The 19303-nt window shown below is 37.3% G+C and overlaps 1 protein-coding gene across 1 annotated transcript in view; it reads left to right on the plus strand.

The window, feature by feature from the left end:
• Window positions 1-2272: 2272 nt before the first annotated feature.
• WASHC4 (WASH complex subunit 4) overlaps window positions 2273-19303 on the plus strand; it is a 63150-nt gene continuing 46119 nt past the window's right edge. The window contains exons 1-7 of the mRNA XM_075209316.1: window positions 2273-2408; window positions 6013-6152; window positions 8335-8388; window positions 8902-8967; window positions 10451-10496; window positions 11019-11086; window positions 13281-13363. Coding sequence (XP_075065417.1) covers window positions 2342-2408; window positions 6013-6152; window positions 8335-8388; window positions 8902-8967; window positions 10451-10496; window positions 11019-11086; window positions 13281-13363 — 524 coding nt within the window. The 5' untranslated portion in view covers window positions 2273-2341. The remainder of the gene's footprint in view (window positions 2409-6012; window positions 6153-8334; window positions 8389-8901; window positions 8968-10450; window positions 10497-11018; window positions 11087-13280; window positions 13364-19303) is intronic.

Genomic DNA, 19303 nt, shown 5'->3' on the forward strand with positions numbered 1-19303 from the left:
AGGTAACAATATATATAATCTTAATTTTAATCGATAATTTTCATTTTTATTCATGCGAGTGGTTGTGTAGGTAGGGTCCCCAGTGCACTGCTTTGCCCGGGGGCTCATAATATTGTTAAGATGGCCCTGCTCGGATCCCCTAAGTTCGAGTAGGCTTGGTTTTCAGAAAACCGAGCATCTCTAATAATTACCTTTACTGTATTATTATCCATGTATAAATAATCAAATACATTTACTAATAAAAGAATGGATTGGAACTTTAATAAATGTGTACTATTCACAAAATGTAAGTGTGAATGTAAGGGTGTGTGTTTACCTGTGCGATTGCGTTATTAGATGTAGCATATTAATCGCATGGTAAAATATCAATTTAGCCTACTTCATCCAATTATATGACTTTGACAACTCCTGACCCTATGCTTAAAAAAACAAACAAAAAAAAAAGAAAACTGTGCAGGGCCCCTGGAAAATAGTAAACCTTCAATGTTCAGAGAAATGAACAGCACAGGTGTAATACATTAAAAAACAAAAATGTAATACAAAAAAAAGTAAAAAATAAAATAAAATACCATTACATAGTAATGTTACTGTGCTGTACATTAAATTGGCAATGCAAACAGTATTAAAAATAAATAAGAGTGTGCCCCCCACCCCTCATATTAATCTTAGCGCTGCCAGCGTAGTGCAGGTCGGAGGAAAATCAGGGGGACAGAGATGGGCTTCCTTAGAAATAACGGGATACCAGGATTATAAGGTTTAGCTTAGAATGGAGGAGAAACTGAATAACAGGCACAAATTGAGAACTGCAGGCACATGAAACCAGAATTACCAGGTCTAGCTGAGAAGTAGGAGTTACTGGAGACCAAGCACAATGGATAGCTGCAGATACAGGATACTGGAATGTCCAGGTTTAGCTATGGTAGCAGGAGATGATCCAGAGAAGAATCTAACTGGAAAAAGGTCAGACAAGCCAAGATCAGAAGCCAGAATGATCACAATAGTATCAGGGGTAAACAAGAGCGAAGTCAAACAAAGCCGAAAACAGGGACTTCAGAAAATGTGCAATCTGAAGAGACAAATCAGGACCAGATAAACAGGTGTTTCTCAGAGAGACCAGCAGCAGAGATAGTTGAACTGGCACAAGTCTATTGGAAAAGGCAGTCTTTTAAAAGCCAGACACAGCTGATCAGGATCCAGATCCAGAACTAACGGTGACAGCTTAACCCCTTACAGGCAGATTCTGGCTTAGGCAAAGCAGAATCCACAGGGAAGATGATGTACTGCAGACAGGGGCAGATCATAACATAAATAGAATAGAATAAATTAAATTCAGTGACGCATTTACCAAGCAGAATAAAGATCTGTACTACATGAAAACTTGCTACTTGCCGTCTTTTTAATTAGGTCAAGTGGCAAGTGTAGGGTGGGCATGATGCTGCAAACTGAATAATTTTGGCCTTACCTGCAGTGGCACAATGCCATAAATGCATAATCAAGCCGGAAGTGGAGAGGCCATCCCACCACCTCACTTGAAAGGGGGCCAGATTCAGTTGAAAGGCCTGCTCTCCGGGAGAAATACCCAAATTTGGGGGTCTCCTAGACATTCCAGGAGAGTAGGCAAGTATGGGCAGAGAATGATAATGTGAATAGTTTCATCATGCTGTGTTCTGCCCACTGCTTGTATGTCAGGGAGATTACCCACCATTTTGGGAGTCTCCCAGATATTCCAGGATAGTCAACAAGCATGTTTTAATTTTCCTATAAATTGGAAGCTTGTGAGCAGGACTCTCTTAGCTCTTTGTCTGTTTGCAAATACCTACTTTTTTTTATTAATGAGTTCATTAATTCCCAACTGCAAAGAGCTGCAAGGTATGCTGACCATATAAATAAATGTTAATAATCACAGATACATTCAAAATGATTACTGTGTTTAATATATAAATTAGCACTGACGAAATAAAATTGTACTAACCCCCAAATGTTAATATAAAAAACAATAATGCAAAAATCCCCTTGGGTAGACTAAAAACATTTTAAAAACACAATGTTGTTGATATAAAAATTGGAAATTAATCTGGTGGTTAAGACGCAAGCCACCCTAGGTCATGAAAGGTAATTATATATCAATCGTAAAAGAACAATAGTAAACAAGAATAAGGTACACTACTATACGTCTACCGTATTTGCCCGTAGTAAAAATGGCCGCGGACGCGCCTCGCCCTGGGACTGCCTACTGGAGGTTGAGCAAGGGGCGTGCACTGGCAGGAAGTCACGTGCTCCCGGGAGTCACGGGGGACACAGAGGCGGGTGGGGTTTGTGGTCATCCCTCGGTTGGACAGCGATGGCGACGACTACTGACACCATCTCCCCGGACTGGGAATTTGATCGGTTTGATGACGGCTCTCAGAGTAAGCGGGGGCAGTGTCTGTAACCAGTGGGGTGTAGGACTGAGGGTCACTGTCACCTGATCTATATCATGTATATAAACTATGGTTGCTGTCCTGTGCAGAAGGATGCCTGCTTGTGTTATCAGTGGCATTTACTGTCACTTCTGAACAATGCTAGCAGCATGCTCGCGGAGACTTGACCCCTGGAGCATAATATCCTTACCATACTCTTGTAATGCATCAGGCAAGGCTGTAGTATGTGGTGTGTCTCCAAGGTGTTCAACTTCACACTTGTGTATCCTATGTCTTATTATCCAGGTTATAATCATCCACATATTTAGACTTAGATTATAGCTATAAATCCCATTTGACAATGTTTTCTTTTAAGACCTAGGACTTTAATTTATGTGATGTTTTCTGCTCCATAGAAAAAATAGTGTTCTTACAAATACAATACAATTTGACATGGTACATTACAAGTGGAAAGACAAACCTTTTCCAATTTTGTCTTTGTTACGATGTTTGAACAGTATAAGAAAACCATTCTGGATTAAACATTGATATGAAAACGCACAGGGACAAATGTGAGACTGAAACAGTCTGAGCTTTCCCATACTTTCCATTCTTCCTGTAAGGCAGCTGTTCTGTGAATAGAAGTCACACTGAATGAATTAAGATGCTCCATGTCTCTTAGATTTACTTGGCTTGAATTAATGGGCATGGCAGCAATCAGCCCAATCAAAGAAACTTCTTTGTAGAGAAAGTGCTGTGTACCAATTTATTGCTCAACATAATCTTTTATCCTTCATTATGCTTTTATCTATGTTCTTTAAAGCTGCACGTAAATTCTAAATATGTATGTCTTTATGACATACATATTTCTTAACATACATTAGTCCCACACCATGGATTGTGTGATTTATGAATAAGCTTAATCATTATCAGTTGATACTTTTCTGTTTACTTTAAGTGGGATCTTAATTTCTGCACTTTGTTTATTTTTTTTCTCCTCATTGGAATCCTGTCTTTGACACATCATGTTTAAACTACTTGTGGGACTTATTCTCGTATCAGCAGTGCATTGAGAGTTTACGAATATATATGTTCACACAGATGGAATGAACTTTTTTTTATTACATAATTGTAGAGTAATGATTGTTCGAGCAGTCAAACACATAATTCTACCTTCCATTACTTCTCTTTATTGAAAAGTGTTTATTGTCTTTGCCATCAAAATTACATTTCTAAACTATGCTTCAGAATCTGTTTGTCAGGCTCAGTAAGGCAAATTTAAAAACAGGAACTGCTGATTTCATTTCAGGAAAACACAGTTGGAATCAAGCACTTTCTTTCTTTGCAAGTTTATCTACTCCCCTTTGTTTTCAAATATTTTCTCCTGTTAATTATAGCTCTTTAGGCCAGTGGACATTTGAGTATTCATAGAAAATGCTAAATGCTGTTTTATGACACATGTTTAATATATATATATATATATATATTTTTATTAAAGTTTTGTTTTCATGGTATGTTTGTAACCTTAGGTGCTACCTACACTAGCAGTGTTCAGTCACACCTGCAAACATCTTTAAAGCAGAACACATTTACAGCTTGCTGAGAAATCATCATCATCTATTTATATAGCACCACTAATTCTGCAGCACTTTACAGAGAACTCATTCACATCATTCCCTGTCCCATTGGAGCTTACAATCTAAATCCTCTAACATACACAGACTGAGAGAGACAAAGGACAATTTGATAGCAGCCAATTAACCTACCAGTATGTTTTTGGAGTGTGGGAGGAAATCGGAGCACATGGAGGAAACCCACGCAAACACAGGGAGAACATACAAACTCCACACAGATAAAGCCACGGTTGAGAGGCAGTAAGGCAGAAGTGCTAACTACTAAGTCGCCATGCTACCCAAATGGAACTATAGAAATGTAAAACAAAATACAAAACTGTATATTAAACATAGCAATGAGATCAAGGGACTAAACCTAAACTGCAATCTAGATCAGGCCTGAACATAGTTGTCCAAAAGTTGGGAGCCAGCAGTTTTTCAATTGCAAGTTTTTGAGCTGTGCAGAAGTTTAGTAGCAGTGGAAATATGCACATTGCCAGGTGACAGCAAGAAAATATTAAACAGCCCAAATAGCTTGAATTCTATATATAAGTTTATATTGTGTTGTGCCCAACACATTATGCCATACCACAACACCAGCCTGTGTCTAACATGTAACCAATCTTTGACCCACAGATGATGCAATGGCAGATTGTGCCTCAACAAAAGCTTTACATGTCACCCGGTGTCCCCACAAAGTTTAAAAAACCAGCCTGTGTCTCCCACAAAATCTTTGCACACCAGCCTGTATCTTAAGTGAATACTACACCGTTTATGCACCTGCTGGGAAATATTCAAATAGGCTTTCTGCTTTTAGTGCTTGCAGGCTATTGCAGCCAGTGATGCTGTCACTTTTAGAGGAAGTCACTGGAGTTTGTTGCATGTTCGCCTTAGCCATGGATGTAGTAATGCCAATGCACATTTCTGAGACTTATATTTGTAAGGGCTAAGTGCTGGAAACAGTTTCTGGTTCTCGGATAGAACTGTTAAACCAAAACTGTATCCAATGTAGAGGAACTTAGTTCAGTCGCCAGGAGTTTTCTAAGTCTAAAACAAGATGCTTGTGATAAAGGATTGATCATGGTATTGGCTTTTACCAATGCACACTATGAACATCAAATTACTTATGCTGGTTGCACATGAAGTGATAGACAACTTTAGCTGGTATCGCCATGCATTTAGCCTCAAAATGTGAGCAATACCTAAATATAATTGGCTGACTTTAGTGATAAAGTTGACCAGTGTCTACTGACTGCACTAACATTACTGAATGTGCTCTGGTTGCTTGGCCAGATACATGGATTTATTATATAGCTAGAGATGATATTATTATCCTTTATAGCCGAATGGTTAGGTTTTAGTTTTTTGCTGTCTTAATAAACTTTCCTGATCATTGATGGAAGTTTATTAATTGTTAGCTTGCTTTCTGTATGATTTAGTAATATGGAGATTTTCTACTTTTAACATATCTGTGTGTATTTGGAAATGCATTTCAAAAAGTATATAAAATGTTTTGCTAAATTTCAGCAACTAAAAGAAAATGTTAACTTGTGAAGTTATGGAAAGAAATAGCTTCCTTTTATCTTAAGTGGAGGGGTTGAGCGATCAGAACATTGCCTTTGAATATTTGAGATCCCCTCCACAAGTGAATAAACAGGTGTTTTTCAAAAAAGTACTCATCGTAATATACACATTATTCAGTGCACTACAAACATAAATGTGTGTTTTTCAACAATTGTACTTGTATGTAAACTTGTTCTCACTACTTGCTGATCTACGATTAATGAATGTGCAGAGAACACACTTACTACACACCTTTTTCCTATTTATAAACCTGGAATTCAGGCTAAATATGTGTGCTTGCCGAACGTGTGTGAAAGAGCTAAATGTAGTTATGTTCATTAATTTTTTTTTTTTTTTACCTATGGCTTGAAGTGTAAGAGCAAACAGATGTCATTAATCCTGGATGTATGTTCCCATAACAGTATTTTTCTCTACAGAAATTCATGCCGAGGTGCAACTAAAAAGCTATGGGAAATTTCTTGAGGAATATACATCTCAGCTTCGGAGGATTGAAAATGCTTTGGACGATTCTATCGGTGATGTTTGGGACTTTAGTCTGGATCCAATAGCACTAAAGGTTAAGTACTATGCTTTTCAAATACTTATAGATAGTATGTTTTTGCGTACTGTATTTGTAGTAGATGTGATCATGTGTTTGGGTTATCAAATTCAATATGGGGAACGTACTATTTTTCAGCTCGAGAAACATGGGTGAATAAAATTTGGATATTGAGACGAAGGATGTCTTTTTAACTGTAACTAATAATTATATTACTCAACACGCGATTCATGTCTTTTTTTATTATTCCTACTATTTTATTGTCTTCAGGGTATTTTCAGAACTAGCAATATCCTGGGGACAGAGAAAGTAAGGGACATTGATTTAAAGCATTTTTGATTTCTAGGATATTTCTCTGTATGCCTATATCTATATTTACTTTTGTATGCAGGCATGGAAAAGATTTAGAACACCCATTTGTATGGGTGTCCACTGAGAGAGAGTGAATGTGGGAGGAGAACGGAACTATATTATTATTCAATCTTTTCTTTCTGCCTTATCTATCTTTTAGTATTGCTGTTCCTATTTGAATAGTAAGTTATTAGACTAGTTCCCTCTTATTGTGTGCTATGTCAGAAGGTGGTAAATGCCTGTTTCTCTCTGAAATAGTTGCTGGAAAGACATCATGTTCAGAACGGCAAAATGTGTACTTTAGAAAAGGTTGAAAAACTTGTTATGTACTCTTTAAGGTCAAGTGCGTTTCTAGACATAAGATCAGTTTCCTGTTGGAAAGTGAACATGCAGTAATCAGCTGGTCATACCTGGTCACATGACTGCTTCTACCAGGAAAAATAATACATTCACAGTTTTTTTTGTTTTTTAAAACATTTTTGATTGATCTCACTTGTGACAATATGCATGCATATACATACAACAGTGCATAAGAATATACATGTTTTCAACACAAGCAAAGTCATATTCACAAGATCATGGACATCATGCTATACAACCAAATCAAATACAGTAGAAACCATATGCATTCCTAAACCACACAGGGCCCATGGCAGACCACCGCTCTTGTCTCAAATCCTAACCCGAGAATATAATGAGTTACATCAATTGCAATACAACATATTAATTTTTTCAAGAATAGGAGGCTGTCTGCCCACATTTCGGAGTTTATACCAAGCTGTGTTTTTGGAGACATTCCCGTATTCTAAGTTGGGTGGCAATAGGGAGTGTGTTAATGTAGCTTTCCCACATGTCGAAGAACTTTTCAACTTGATGTTCTTTATCAATCAATTTCTCAACCCAGTCCATTCTGATTATGAAATTAAGTTTTTCTTTGAACAGGGAGATGGGAGGAGGCGCAGCGTGCAACCATAGGTGTAAGATAGTGTTACGTCAGCAGCATTGATGGCTGACGGTAACTGTCTACCTCTCTTTGATATCTTTTGGTTAGCCGGAAGAATTCCCAGTATGGACCACTGAGGCGTAAATGGAACATAATTTAATAAAGAATTTTCCGCATAGCATTTTACCTGAAGCCAAAGTGGACGAACTAGGGCCATCCCCACAAACAATGAAATAAATCTGCATCAGCAGAATGACATCGAAAGTTGATGGACTGTAAGAGACCCATTTTAAAGTGCTTCTGGGGGGTCAAATATGTACCATGATACAAATTTAAAAACTTCTCCTATATATTAGCTGATATCCATTTACATGATTTGGACAAAGTATTGATTAATATGTTTGCGGTAAGATCAGGAAAATATACCAGCCACTGCGATATACCTGTTTGTGTAGCAGAATAATCAGTCATATCCCTCATCATTCCACAATGAATAGTGATAGTCTGGCTCTTAGGAGTAGATGAGAAAAGTATAGGGTCTAAGGAGTTGTCCCAATCTCTGTCTGAAAACATTCGAAGGACCTCTCTAATGTAGTGTTAGGCCTGCAGAAACGCCATGGGAAATGAAGCTGTATGGGCCTATTTATTTGATGCGTCTAAAAATGTCATGGGTCTTTTATCGTTTATTTACCACATTCACAGTTTTAAAAGCAAATCACTGCCACGATGGAGTTTGCCAATAACTGATTGCTGAAGTAATGGTTTTATTCTAGACATTAGCAAGTGAGACTTCTATACTGTGCAGCACATTGCTATAATTTTTATTTATTTTGCTCTAGAACAATATTTTTCTGTTTCCTTGCTGCACTAATTAGAAGTTAATACTTTTTTATCATCTTATTTTAGCTTGTGCCCTTTGAACAGTCTTCTCTTCTGGAGCTCATCAAAACTGAAAACAAGGTAAATACTTAATATTGCACCTGCTGAACACTCCTGTGAGCCTATCTGGGTTACAATCTGCTATGTTATAGCAGATCATTTGCAACAGCATTCATTGATATGTTTGCGTATATCATATATTGGAGGGGAAACATTATTATGCCCAATAGATTGTCTATTGTGCTTTAACATAGATTTTACCTTGACAGGTGAGAGAACTTGACAGTGTTATTTTTACTGGGCATATTACATTTATGAAGTGGGTATCCTGTACTAAGAAAACAAGATAATTGTAAAGTTTGAAACATTGTAACTTCTGAAATAGTTTTTCGAAGTGATTAGGAATGATAACACGCAGTCTGTTTAATTTGTGCGTTAATTGTTTGCAATTTATTGAAACTATCTGCTATATTTTAAGTTTTTAACTTGTATCCTGATGTTTACTCCCCTGCTTTGTTGTGTTTTCTTTTTCTTTGCATTTTTAAGTAAACTTTCCTGTGTTATGTGGTTATATGCATTTTTTGTCCCCTCCAGGTCTTAAATAAAGTAATTACTGTGTATGCTGCATTGTGCTGTGAGATTAAGAAATTGAAGTATGAGGTAAGTCATATTTCCGCTGTGACAGTTTTGTCATTGGTCAAACATGGAACATTGTCTGCTTTAAGTATTGCCAACCTGCTTTTTGGCTTTATTTCCCTAAGTCATACATTCACTTCTAGCCAAATTGCTGTAACATCTTCTTGCTTGTAAGGTGGAGTGTAACTAAAAGCTTTGGATTTTTATAAACTCTCAATTTATTTTCATAATGAGTCCAGAAACTGTGAGATTAGAGCAACCAACAAATCTCTGCAGCTAACTGCAGTATTTGTACAGACTGCTCTGTCGCTGAATTCTGTGGGGCAAAGCAGCATTTCTTTAGTTATGACCATATTATGTATTATGTGTTAGCTGCCATCCACTGAACAAAGATGATGGAGAGCAATTGAAACCCATCTTGATTTTAATAATTGGCTGAAAGTGAAGCCAGCTGTTGGCGGAGATTGCTCATAGGCCAAGCACACTACTGACACTCTATGGAATCTTTACATTGGGCCTAACTGCCAGATGTGTTCAGTTTGGCACATAGGTTTGTAACCCAATTGGGCACAAATCTGATGTTCACCGATGGCTAACTTTAGTCTGAGGTAGATTCAATTAGCCGCGTGCGGCCTGTGCACTATTACCGTTACTATGGTAATGGCAGCGCATTATTGACGCTACTACTGATTTTTTTGCTCGTGGCTAATTGAGTCTACCCCTAAATGTCATGGAGAAGGTTATCGAGAAATCTAGAACAGTTTGTGGCCACTGGGACTTGAATGTGAGAAATACTACTCTTTTTTTGTTTTTTTGTTTTTTTTGTGTGTGATATGATTATTGATTTACCTTTTATCACTTTATATTTTTCTCAAAGTTCTTAGCTATTTAAAGGTTAACAACTTTTGTGGTTTTTTTTCTATTGCAGGTTAAATGTTCAAAATATACCTTAAGAGTGTCAATTATAACCCCTACGCTACCTGTAATGTTTAACACATGCACTCTCTTTTATATAATGTATGTTTTTAGCACTTACCTGTCCTGCAGCACATGTCCTGCAGCGCCTGGCATCTTCTGGGAGGGGGCAGTAGTGAGGTCTGTTTACTGCTGACCCCTCTGCTGCATACACAACATCATCAGGTTTAAACTAAATAGTGTGGATAGGTTTTCACAAGTCTCTAAAATGGGATAACAAGGTGGAGGGTGTCTGTAGGCAGAGGACCCCACAGCCAGTCTCCCGAAGATGGCAGGAGCTGTAGTACAGTTATGTGCTATATGTTTTAGAGTGTGTATAGCAGCTTTACAAGTACATGAATATATTTGCAAAATAGGGTTCATTTTGCACAGTTAACAAAAATAGCCAAAACTCAGCAAAAGTGGTTAGCCTTATATGCTGAAATACAAAACCTGCTATTTTGTTGTGACAAGTATTTATTTGTTTTAATATTGATGTATTTGATATTATGTTTACAAATCTAATTTTTTTTTTTTTTTTTTGGTGTAACAGGCAGAAACAAAGTTCTATAATGGACTTTTATTTTATGGGGAACCAGGTAAGCCCCCACAGACATGTTTCATCAGATATCAAACTGGCTTTATTTATTCAGAAGAGGGCACTGCGTCCTATATTTTGTCCATCATCCATCACTAATGGCTAAATAAAAACCTGGATATTGGATCAATAAAAAAATGGCTAAAGCATTTCTATTTTCATTTGAATTTTCTTTGATTTCTGTATTCACTCTCCAATCATTCTGCCTTCTGTTAACAAAACCTATTACTTGTAAAGCATTATAAATTCCCCCTTTATCACTTAAAAATGTGTGAATATGTTATAGGGAGTATTTAATTTAATTTAGTTTAGTTCAGTTTAGCTATATGTTTTATTTATTTTTTTAAACGTTGACAGCTGTATAGTTTTTACCATATTGTGGATATGTCTTTTTGAAAACAAATTTTGCTATATATTACATGTGCACAATCATACACGTAAATGCTTTTAAGAATTTGATAATTATTAAACTCTTTGTTACCGATATATTAATGATTATCTTGACTATTTATTCCTTCAAAAGCTGCAGAATCGAGCATTGTGGAGGGCGATTCCCAAATCCAAATGGGAAGGTTTGTTTCGTTCCTGCAGGTAACTTTCCCTCCAAAAGAGACTGATGTCTGGTCCATTTTTCTGGCTAATATTTTTGTGTTTTGCTATAGCTTGTAATGTCTGCACTCTTGTTTTATACCGTTGGAACGATTAAACTTTTTTTTTGTATTGGGACACTACATATGTCTGCACATTTATGTTAAAATAACCTCCAACATGAACTTCCACAGCCTGGCAGTTAAAGCATGAAGCTGGTACTCTGGTTGGTTGCAAGATCACTTATCACATATATGGAGGCTGTGGTTCCAATCTCCCATAAGCCACTTCTCCAGTTTAGCAATAGAATGAGAATTGAGGAAATGCTTGCACAGGTGACCAAGCTAAAGATGGACACAAGTAGAGGATTTTCTTTTTTTTTTCTTAACAATATGTAGGTATAATTGCCTAAACTTTAATATTGATACGTGTTCTATTTTTAGGACTTATACTTGTTGACATTTATGAACGTCATAATTTTCAATATCACATGGTTCATGATGTTTATAAAGAAATGTAATTTAATCCCTTCACAACTGGAGGTGGTTTACCTGTACGACTAGACCCAGTTTCATAGTTTTGCTCTGCTTCAGTTTCTCTGTTGTTCACTTTTTTCAACTTCTTATTGACTGTTTGAGCAAATTTTATATTCATCATCATCATCATTTACTTATATAGCGCCACTGATTCCGCAGCGTTGTACAGAGAACTCATTCACATCAGTCCCTGCCCCATTGGAGCTTACAGTCTAAATTCCCTAACATACACACAGACAGACAGACAGAGAGAGAGACTAAGGTCAATTTTGATAGCAGCCAATTAACCTACTAGTATGTTTTGGAGTGTGGGAGGAAACCGGAGCACCCGGAGGAAACCCGCGCAAACACAGGGAGAACATACAAACTCCTCACAGATAAGGTCATGGTCGGGAATTGAACTCATGACCCCAGTGCTGTAAGGCAGAAGTGCTAACCACTATTGTATATTTTCATACAAGAATTAAAATGGTGCTAAAACATCTCATATGTGAATGACTTTTGAATGTGATGAATAAGTAATAAACGTTCTAGAATTAATTTCATATTTCTAGCTTTTGCTAATTGTGAGTAGTCATGGTCATAGTATATTATGAGGAATTATGGAATTTGATGCAAATTGAAGAATTTGTTTAAACAATAGACCTTTGCATCATGCATTGCTAAAAACAGGTCCTTTTAATATATGCATTTAAATTACTTGGTATGTGGGCAGACTTTCCAATAAATATGCATAAATAAGGCATTCTTGAGCAGTTGTTTCCTGAAAGCTGCTGAGATTGCCCAATACATTATAAGGCCATGTATTTCAGGTTCTGTTATAATGTCAAATTATTTTTTGTTTACATTTTTTTTATATTCCTGCAAAATAAATCCAACTACTTTGGTGATAAATAAATCCTCTTACAAGTATCCAGCTATGGTTAATATTGATTGTAATAATATATCCTTAAGCATGTATGTGTGACAGAGAGAGATACAGTATATAGCATGTCGTACATATATAATTAGAGATCTGCATAAATTATATTGCTGTGGTGTTAATTCAAATACACGAAGATACCTACTATAGAGCGTAAATGGCAGTCGCGTTTCATATATTATAGGAAGGCATGAAATCCCTTTTGGTGTCATCTAAGAGTTAATACAAAAACACATTTCTGAGTAGGAAACACACAAATGGAGATGGGTAACTGTCTTTTGAAGATCATAGAAATAGCTTGTAGGGATACCGGAAAATAATTGGCTTCAGTAACAGAAAGCAATGGAGTACAACATATAAGATAAGAGAGAATGCTTTACAAGAATGTAATTACTAACAAATTGAAAATGCCTGTGTCATCAGAATACAAATGCTAGACACGCTGATTAAGTTACCAGTATATAATTATACTTGCATTAATATCATTCAGTTACATTTCACGTTTTCCTTGCTTTTACTTATGTACCTTTTTATGAGAACATCTATCTTATTACTTTTTTCATTGCCTTCCTATACCAAAACCTTTTCTTACATGTTGTACAGTCATTGAAAAGACCAGTGTGCTTTATTTTATATACATTTTTTACCCAATTATATTAAAGTAGCACGGCTTTTATTGACAAGCGCAGACTGTCTCTTTCTTGCTGTTAGTAAATTATGTTGTTTTTTTGCTTTTCAGGAACTGTCATGTTTTGTTACAAGATGTTATGAGGTAGCGATGAATGTTGTGCATCAGTTAGCAGCCTTATACACAAGCAACAGGTAATTGTTGAAAAATTATACCAACTTGCATTTTGGTTATACTTAATGTAATATTTTCTACAATGACAATGAGTGGCTTTAATAAAGTTATTATTGCATGTTGTCAGGGATAACAGCCTCAGTCACTCCCTGATCTAGTATCTTATCATATATTCAAACAGTCACACAATATATCACCTCTATTTTGTCAGAAAACCTCTCCTGATTACCTTTACCTGTCACAATCCGCACTCGTGACTTGGAAGCACACGGATTCCAGTCTCACTCTCGCCTATCTCTTAGGCTACAAATTTAACTGGTCCCTATCCCAATACAGGTTCACACTTCCACAACTCTCCGCACTGCCACCAGCTACGTATAAGGCCCGTGGCAAACTTATGACTTAATTACCCAGTTACACACTCCGCGTAAGTTGCATTTTAAAAACTGAATTATATTTGTCTATATAAAATATAGCAAACCATCATCCTTGTGTAAGACATGTTGAGCAGTTCCTGAAAGTCTATACAGATGTCAAAACCCATCCTATACCAGGACCACTAAGAAGTGAGATGGGTGAATTGATAAATGATACTAAGGAAAAAGCAGAGATATTAAACACGTTCTTTTCTTCAGTATTTACCAGAGAGGAACAAATGGCAGGAGTAATACATAAAAATGGAAATGAAACCATGCCATTAATTAATACTTGGTTGTCAGAGGAAGAAGTCCAAAGGCGACTGAAGAATATTAAGATAAATAAAGCTCCAGGTCCAGATGGCATACACCCAAGGGTCCTTATGGAATTAAACTCGGAAATAGCTAGACCGCTATTCTTAATTTTCAGAGATTCAATCTCATCAGGCTCAGTACCAAGGGATTGGCGAATAGCAGATGTGGTGCCGTTGTTTAAAAAGGGGACGAGATCACAACCAGAGAATTATAGACCTGTAAGCCTGACATCAATAGTGGGGAAACTACTGGAAGGTATTTTAAGGGACAGTATTCAGGATTACTTGGTACGCAATAAAATTATTAGTGGGAATCAACATGGATTTGTGAGGGATAGGTCATGTCAAACTAATCTAATTAGTTTCTACGAGGAAGTTAGTGGGAACTTAGACCAGGGCAGGACAGTAGATGTGGTCTACTTAGATTTTGCAAAGGCCTTTGATACAGTGCCACACAAGAGGTTGGTTTACAAAATAAGGGAACTGGGTCTAGAAATCAAAATTTGTACTTGGATCGAAAACTGGTTAGAGAATAGGGAACAGAGAGTTGTGATAAATGGAACATTTTCTAATTGGTCAAAGGTCTTAAGTGGAGTTCCTCAAGGTTCCGTGCTGGGACCACTCCTTTTTAATATATTTATTAATGACCTTGGTGATGGTTTAGAGAGTAAAGTTTCTATTTTTGCAGATGACACTAAACTCTGTAAGGTAATAAAATCAGAGCAAGATGTAGCTTCTCTACAGAGAGACTTAAATAAACTGGAGGATTGGGCGGCTAAATGGAATATGAGGTTTAACACAGATAAATGTAAGGTTATGCATTCAGGGATCAAAAACAAGAACGCAATCTATAAATTAAATGGAATTAATTTGGGAGAATCTATAATGGAAAAGGATTTGGGAGTGCTCGTAGACAGTAGACTTAGCAATAGTGCTCAATGTCAAGCAGCAGCTGCAAGGGCAAACAAAGTATTGGCATGCATAAAAAGGGGCATAGATGCAAGGGAAGACAGTGTAATTTTGCCACTGTATAAATCATTGGTAAGACCTCATCTTGAATATGCAGTACAGTTCTGGGCACCACTCTATAAAAAAGATAATTTGGAACTAGAAAGGGTTCAGAGAAGGGCGACAAAATTGATAAAGGGTATGGAGTCATTAAGTTATGAGGAAAGGTTAGCCAGTTTAGGCATGTTTACTTTAGAAAAGAGGCGTCTAAGGGGAGATATGATTACTATGTACAAATACATTAGGGGTCAATACAGAGAGCTTTCATGGGAACTTTTTACCCCAAGGACCATACACAGGACACGTGGTCATCCCCTAAGGTTAGAGGAGAGGAAATTTCACAACCAGCAAAGGAAGGGGTTCTTTACAGTAAGGGCAGTCAAGATATGGAATTCATTGCCAGGGAAGGTTGTGATGGCAGATTCAATAGATATGTTTAAGAAAGGGTTAGACAAATTTTTAGCGGAAAGGTGTATCCAGGGATACGACCGTTAATTTAAAATAAAGGATAGTAGTGGATATAGGGTAAAAATTGGATTGCAATATTGAGTCTGGGGGGGATTTTCAAAATTGAAACAGATGGGCGGTTGCCTACTCTGGATTAATTACAAATATAAGTGCAGGATCGCAGGAGATCCAAAATAGGTTAAACTTGATGGACTGGTGTCTTTTTTCAACCTCATCAACTATGTAACTATGTAACTATGTATGTAACATAAGCTCACCCCAGGAGGTCTTTGAAGCTGCTCAGCTTTCCTTGACACTTTTCTCTTTTAACACAGAGGTGGGCACAGGCCCGGCGCTCCCATTAGGCAAGGTTAGGCACTTGCCTAGGGCGCCGGGCTCTGGAGGGCACCTGGAGGGCGCCACAGAACTGGAAATTAATTTTAAAACTGTGCGGCGACCGCTGACCATACCTGTCACGGCCGCCGCACAGCATTCAGATGCACGGGGAGGGGGGGAAGAGGCTATTGCTCACCACCGCCGCCTCTCTGCTCCGTCTCCTCCCCTCCACTCACTAGTGTCAGTGAGTGGAGGGGAGGAGACGGAGCAGAGAGGCGGCGGTGGTGAGACAAGGTAAGAAAAGACGGGGTGAGGGGGGAGGAGGGAGGAGGGCGCCGATTTTTGCGGGGGGGGGGGGGAGAGGCCGTCGATTTTGCCTAGGGCGCCATGGACCCTAGCACCGGCCCTGGGTGGGCAGAGCCACTAAATAAACACATACCAGTACTTCTGGCTTCACATTTTGCACCTTCGCTTACCCAGAAGATCAAATTATCAATGGATCAATTTGATATTCAGTATTTACAATGCAGTTATGATTAAGCTTTATGCCCCCCAGTTATGTTATTTTTTAAACCTTATAACTGTAATTCCTCCCTGTTCACTACACGTGTTAGTTTGTCGTGATTTTTCTATTTAGAAGAATTCACAAACATTAATTAAAGTATTTCCAACATAAACCATGAGCATTACTGGACTTCTCATTTAACAAATGTTTTTTGCGAGTAGTTTATTCAAATGTCCTTTATTGAAATCCAAATTGAACAAATTGTATTTCCTTTGTTAAAATTGCTTATATTTGCAAGATTATATGGATGTACTGCTCTCAGTAACAAACTTTTAAAGTAAAGTGATTAATTCACTAAAATTACTTAGAATGATAAAAATATTTTATTAATAATTTCAGTATAAACAAACAGTGTACAAAAAAAATCTCTGAATGTCATCCTAAAATTTGAATAAGACATTTTAGGATTCTTTAGGAAGAAATGTTTGGTAATTCTTCTCATTTTATTTTCCGTCCCTATAGTGTGCCAGCACATCATTTTTAGCAAGGGAGATTTTATGCAGTGTTTACATCCCTCGTTTCAAATTTCTGCGCACGTCCCAGCAGTTGGTCAGAAATGAGAATATTTATAATTACAAATCAACATACAATATCTAGATGTGTTTGCCAAAATTGAGTAGTCTCTTAATATTCCCAAGAGGGTATCATCTTTTCCATGATATTTACTTGAACATGAAAGGGAAAATTTCAATTAGTTTAATATACAAATTACCCAAGTGTTTTTTCAAAAATGAATTACCTTTGTTAATGTGACTGATAAAACTATAGTAGTATTAATGGACAACAAGCAAAACCGTTTTTTCATGTGAACTTAAGGTAAAGTGCATAGGCTTCCTTTTCATTAGTGTTAGAAAGTAAAATATGATGGCGTATTACAAACACTATAATAAACTAGTGGCTGAAAATTGAATATGTGGTAAAACACACCAGTAGCAGAGCATGTTGGTTATTCTCCTTTAAACATGAAGCGACAACCCAGGTGAAGCCCTGCTGTGTAAATTTAGTAATCTGTACAGAGCATTACCAGGGACACTGCAAACAACTCTCTAAACTATCATCTGAGGCTCCAGAGGCCTTGTCAGCATAGGAAAGAATGTCTCTGCATGATTAAAAAAATGTATTTGAAATATATTCAGTTCTGATAAGCTCCCACAACACGTACCCATACTTATGTGTAAATTTTTTTTCATAAAATCTTTTTTGCATGAAATATATTTAACTTTACCATTTGTAATCCTTTTCAGGAATGTCCTTTCTCTCCCTGACAATATTAGTATGGTTTTAAAGTTGATATATCCTGCCTTCTGCGCAGTAATAAATGCAAGTTATGGTTACCGTTAATTCCTTTTCCTCCAAATATTCCATGATAGTGGGTAGGTTCTCTTTCCAATTCAGGTAGAGACAGGTTGAAAAATGCTCCCAGACAGTATATAAGGCAGCTTCTGCTGTTCTCTTATGTCTTTGAGGGACTTCCCATGCTTTCTTTAAAAAATGTAACGTATCCAGCATGGTTGGGAAACCGAGCTGCCACGGTTTATTTCAAGGAAAGGAATTAACAGTAAGCATAATTTACATATTTCCTCTTCAGTCCACTTTAGCAGCCAGTAAAGTGTAATGTACTGAAGCAATGTGGTAGGGAGGGCCACATAAAGAACAGCTCATGCTTAGAAGGGACACATCCTTTCATAGGTCCTGTAGGAACCACAGTGTGTTGTTCCAAACTTCTAAAATCTTCTGTCCTGGATAAATAAATGGAAATTGGACCCTTACTAAGTCCAATGAGTGCAGTTTTCTTTCATTTTCATCATTAGGTTGCACCAACTCTACGAGCAGACGTAACCACCACGAGAAATGCAGCATTTCGTGTTATCCATCTTGCAGAAACCTCTTCTAGTGGTTGAAAAGACATCAGAGTGTTGAGCACTAAATTGAGGTCCCATGGAGCCACAGTGACTGGTTCTTGATACACCTTTCGTCTGACAGATTGTTTGTTCCATATGGTGTTTATCTGGATTGATGGGATGCGGTGACCTTTTGTCCTGTTCCAGTCGTGTCCCACAATCTAAGTGCCATGGCCACGTCTGATTTCAATGTGGTCCCAGTTGATATATGAAGCTTTTTAAAACAACTCTCCATTTTCCTGTCCATGGGTTTGCTCACTGGATACCCATCTTCATGAGGGATAGTAATTCTAGCTGACATTATGGCAACATTTGGAACCAACTCCACTTCTATGACTCTTCATCATTGTGTCAGACATACATTGCACCTCCTTTATAAAGCGTTTTTTTAATTCCTTGATGAACTGGAAATAGTCTACTCTTCTTAATACAATCTTCAAAAACAGGATTTATGAGCCTCTGGCATTTGCATCCTCATCCATACCCAGACTTTTCTATATATGTTTGAGCAAAATTTCCACATGGTCTATATTAAACATCCTAGGTGTTTCCTTAATCTCACCAGATTCATCACTAGAGGAGTATTGTACATCTTCTAACAAATTCCCCTATCGTTCATGTCTGAGACCTTGCTCTCTCTAAGCTTTGTATAGCACTCAGATATTCCTTGATCACAAAACACTCCTTCATCTAGGCTCTACATTCCTTAAATACGTTAGATAAAACTACATTAGAGACTCCAAAGAAGGGCACAAAAAAGGAGCATGACTTACAGCACAAAACTTACCCGTAAAGACTAAAAGATCCTGATATGTATAGTTTGAAGCAGAGAAGGGAAACGGGGATATGATAGAAACTTTCAAATATATCATAGGTTTCCCTCCTGTACCTACATAAAAACCCACTTCATGGCAAGATTCTTAGTATTAGAACAGGAGGACATGCACTGAAACTGGAGGGAAGTAGGTTCAGA

This window comes from Mixophyes fleayi, chromosome 4 (genome assembly GCF_038048845.1).
Source record: "Mixophyes fleayi isolate aMixFle1 chromosome 4, aMixFle1.hap1, whole genome shotgun sequence".
Lineage (NCBI taxonomy): Eukaryota > Metazoa > Chordata > Amphibia > Anura > Limnodynastidae > Mixophyes > Mixophyes fleayi.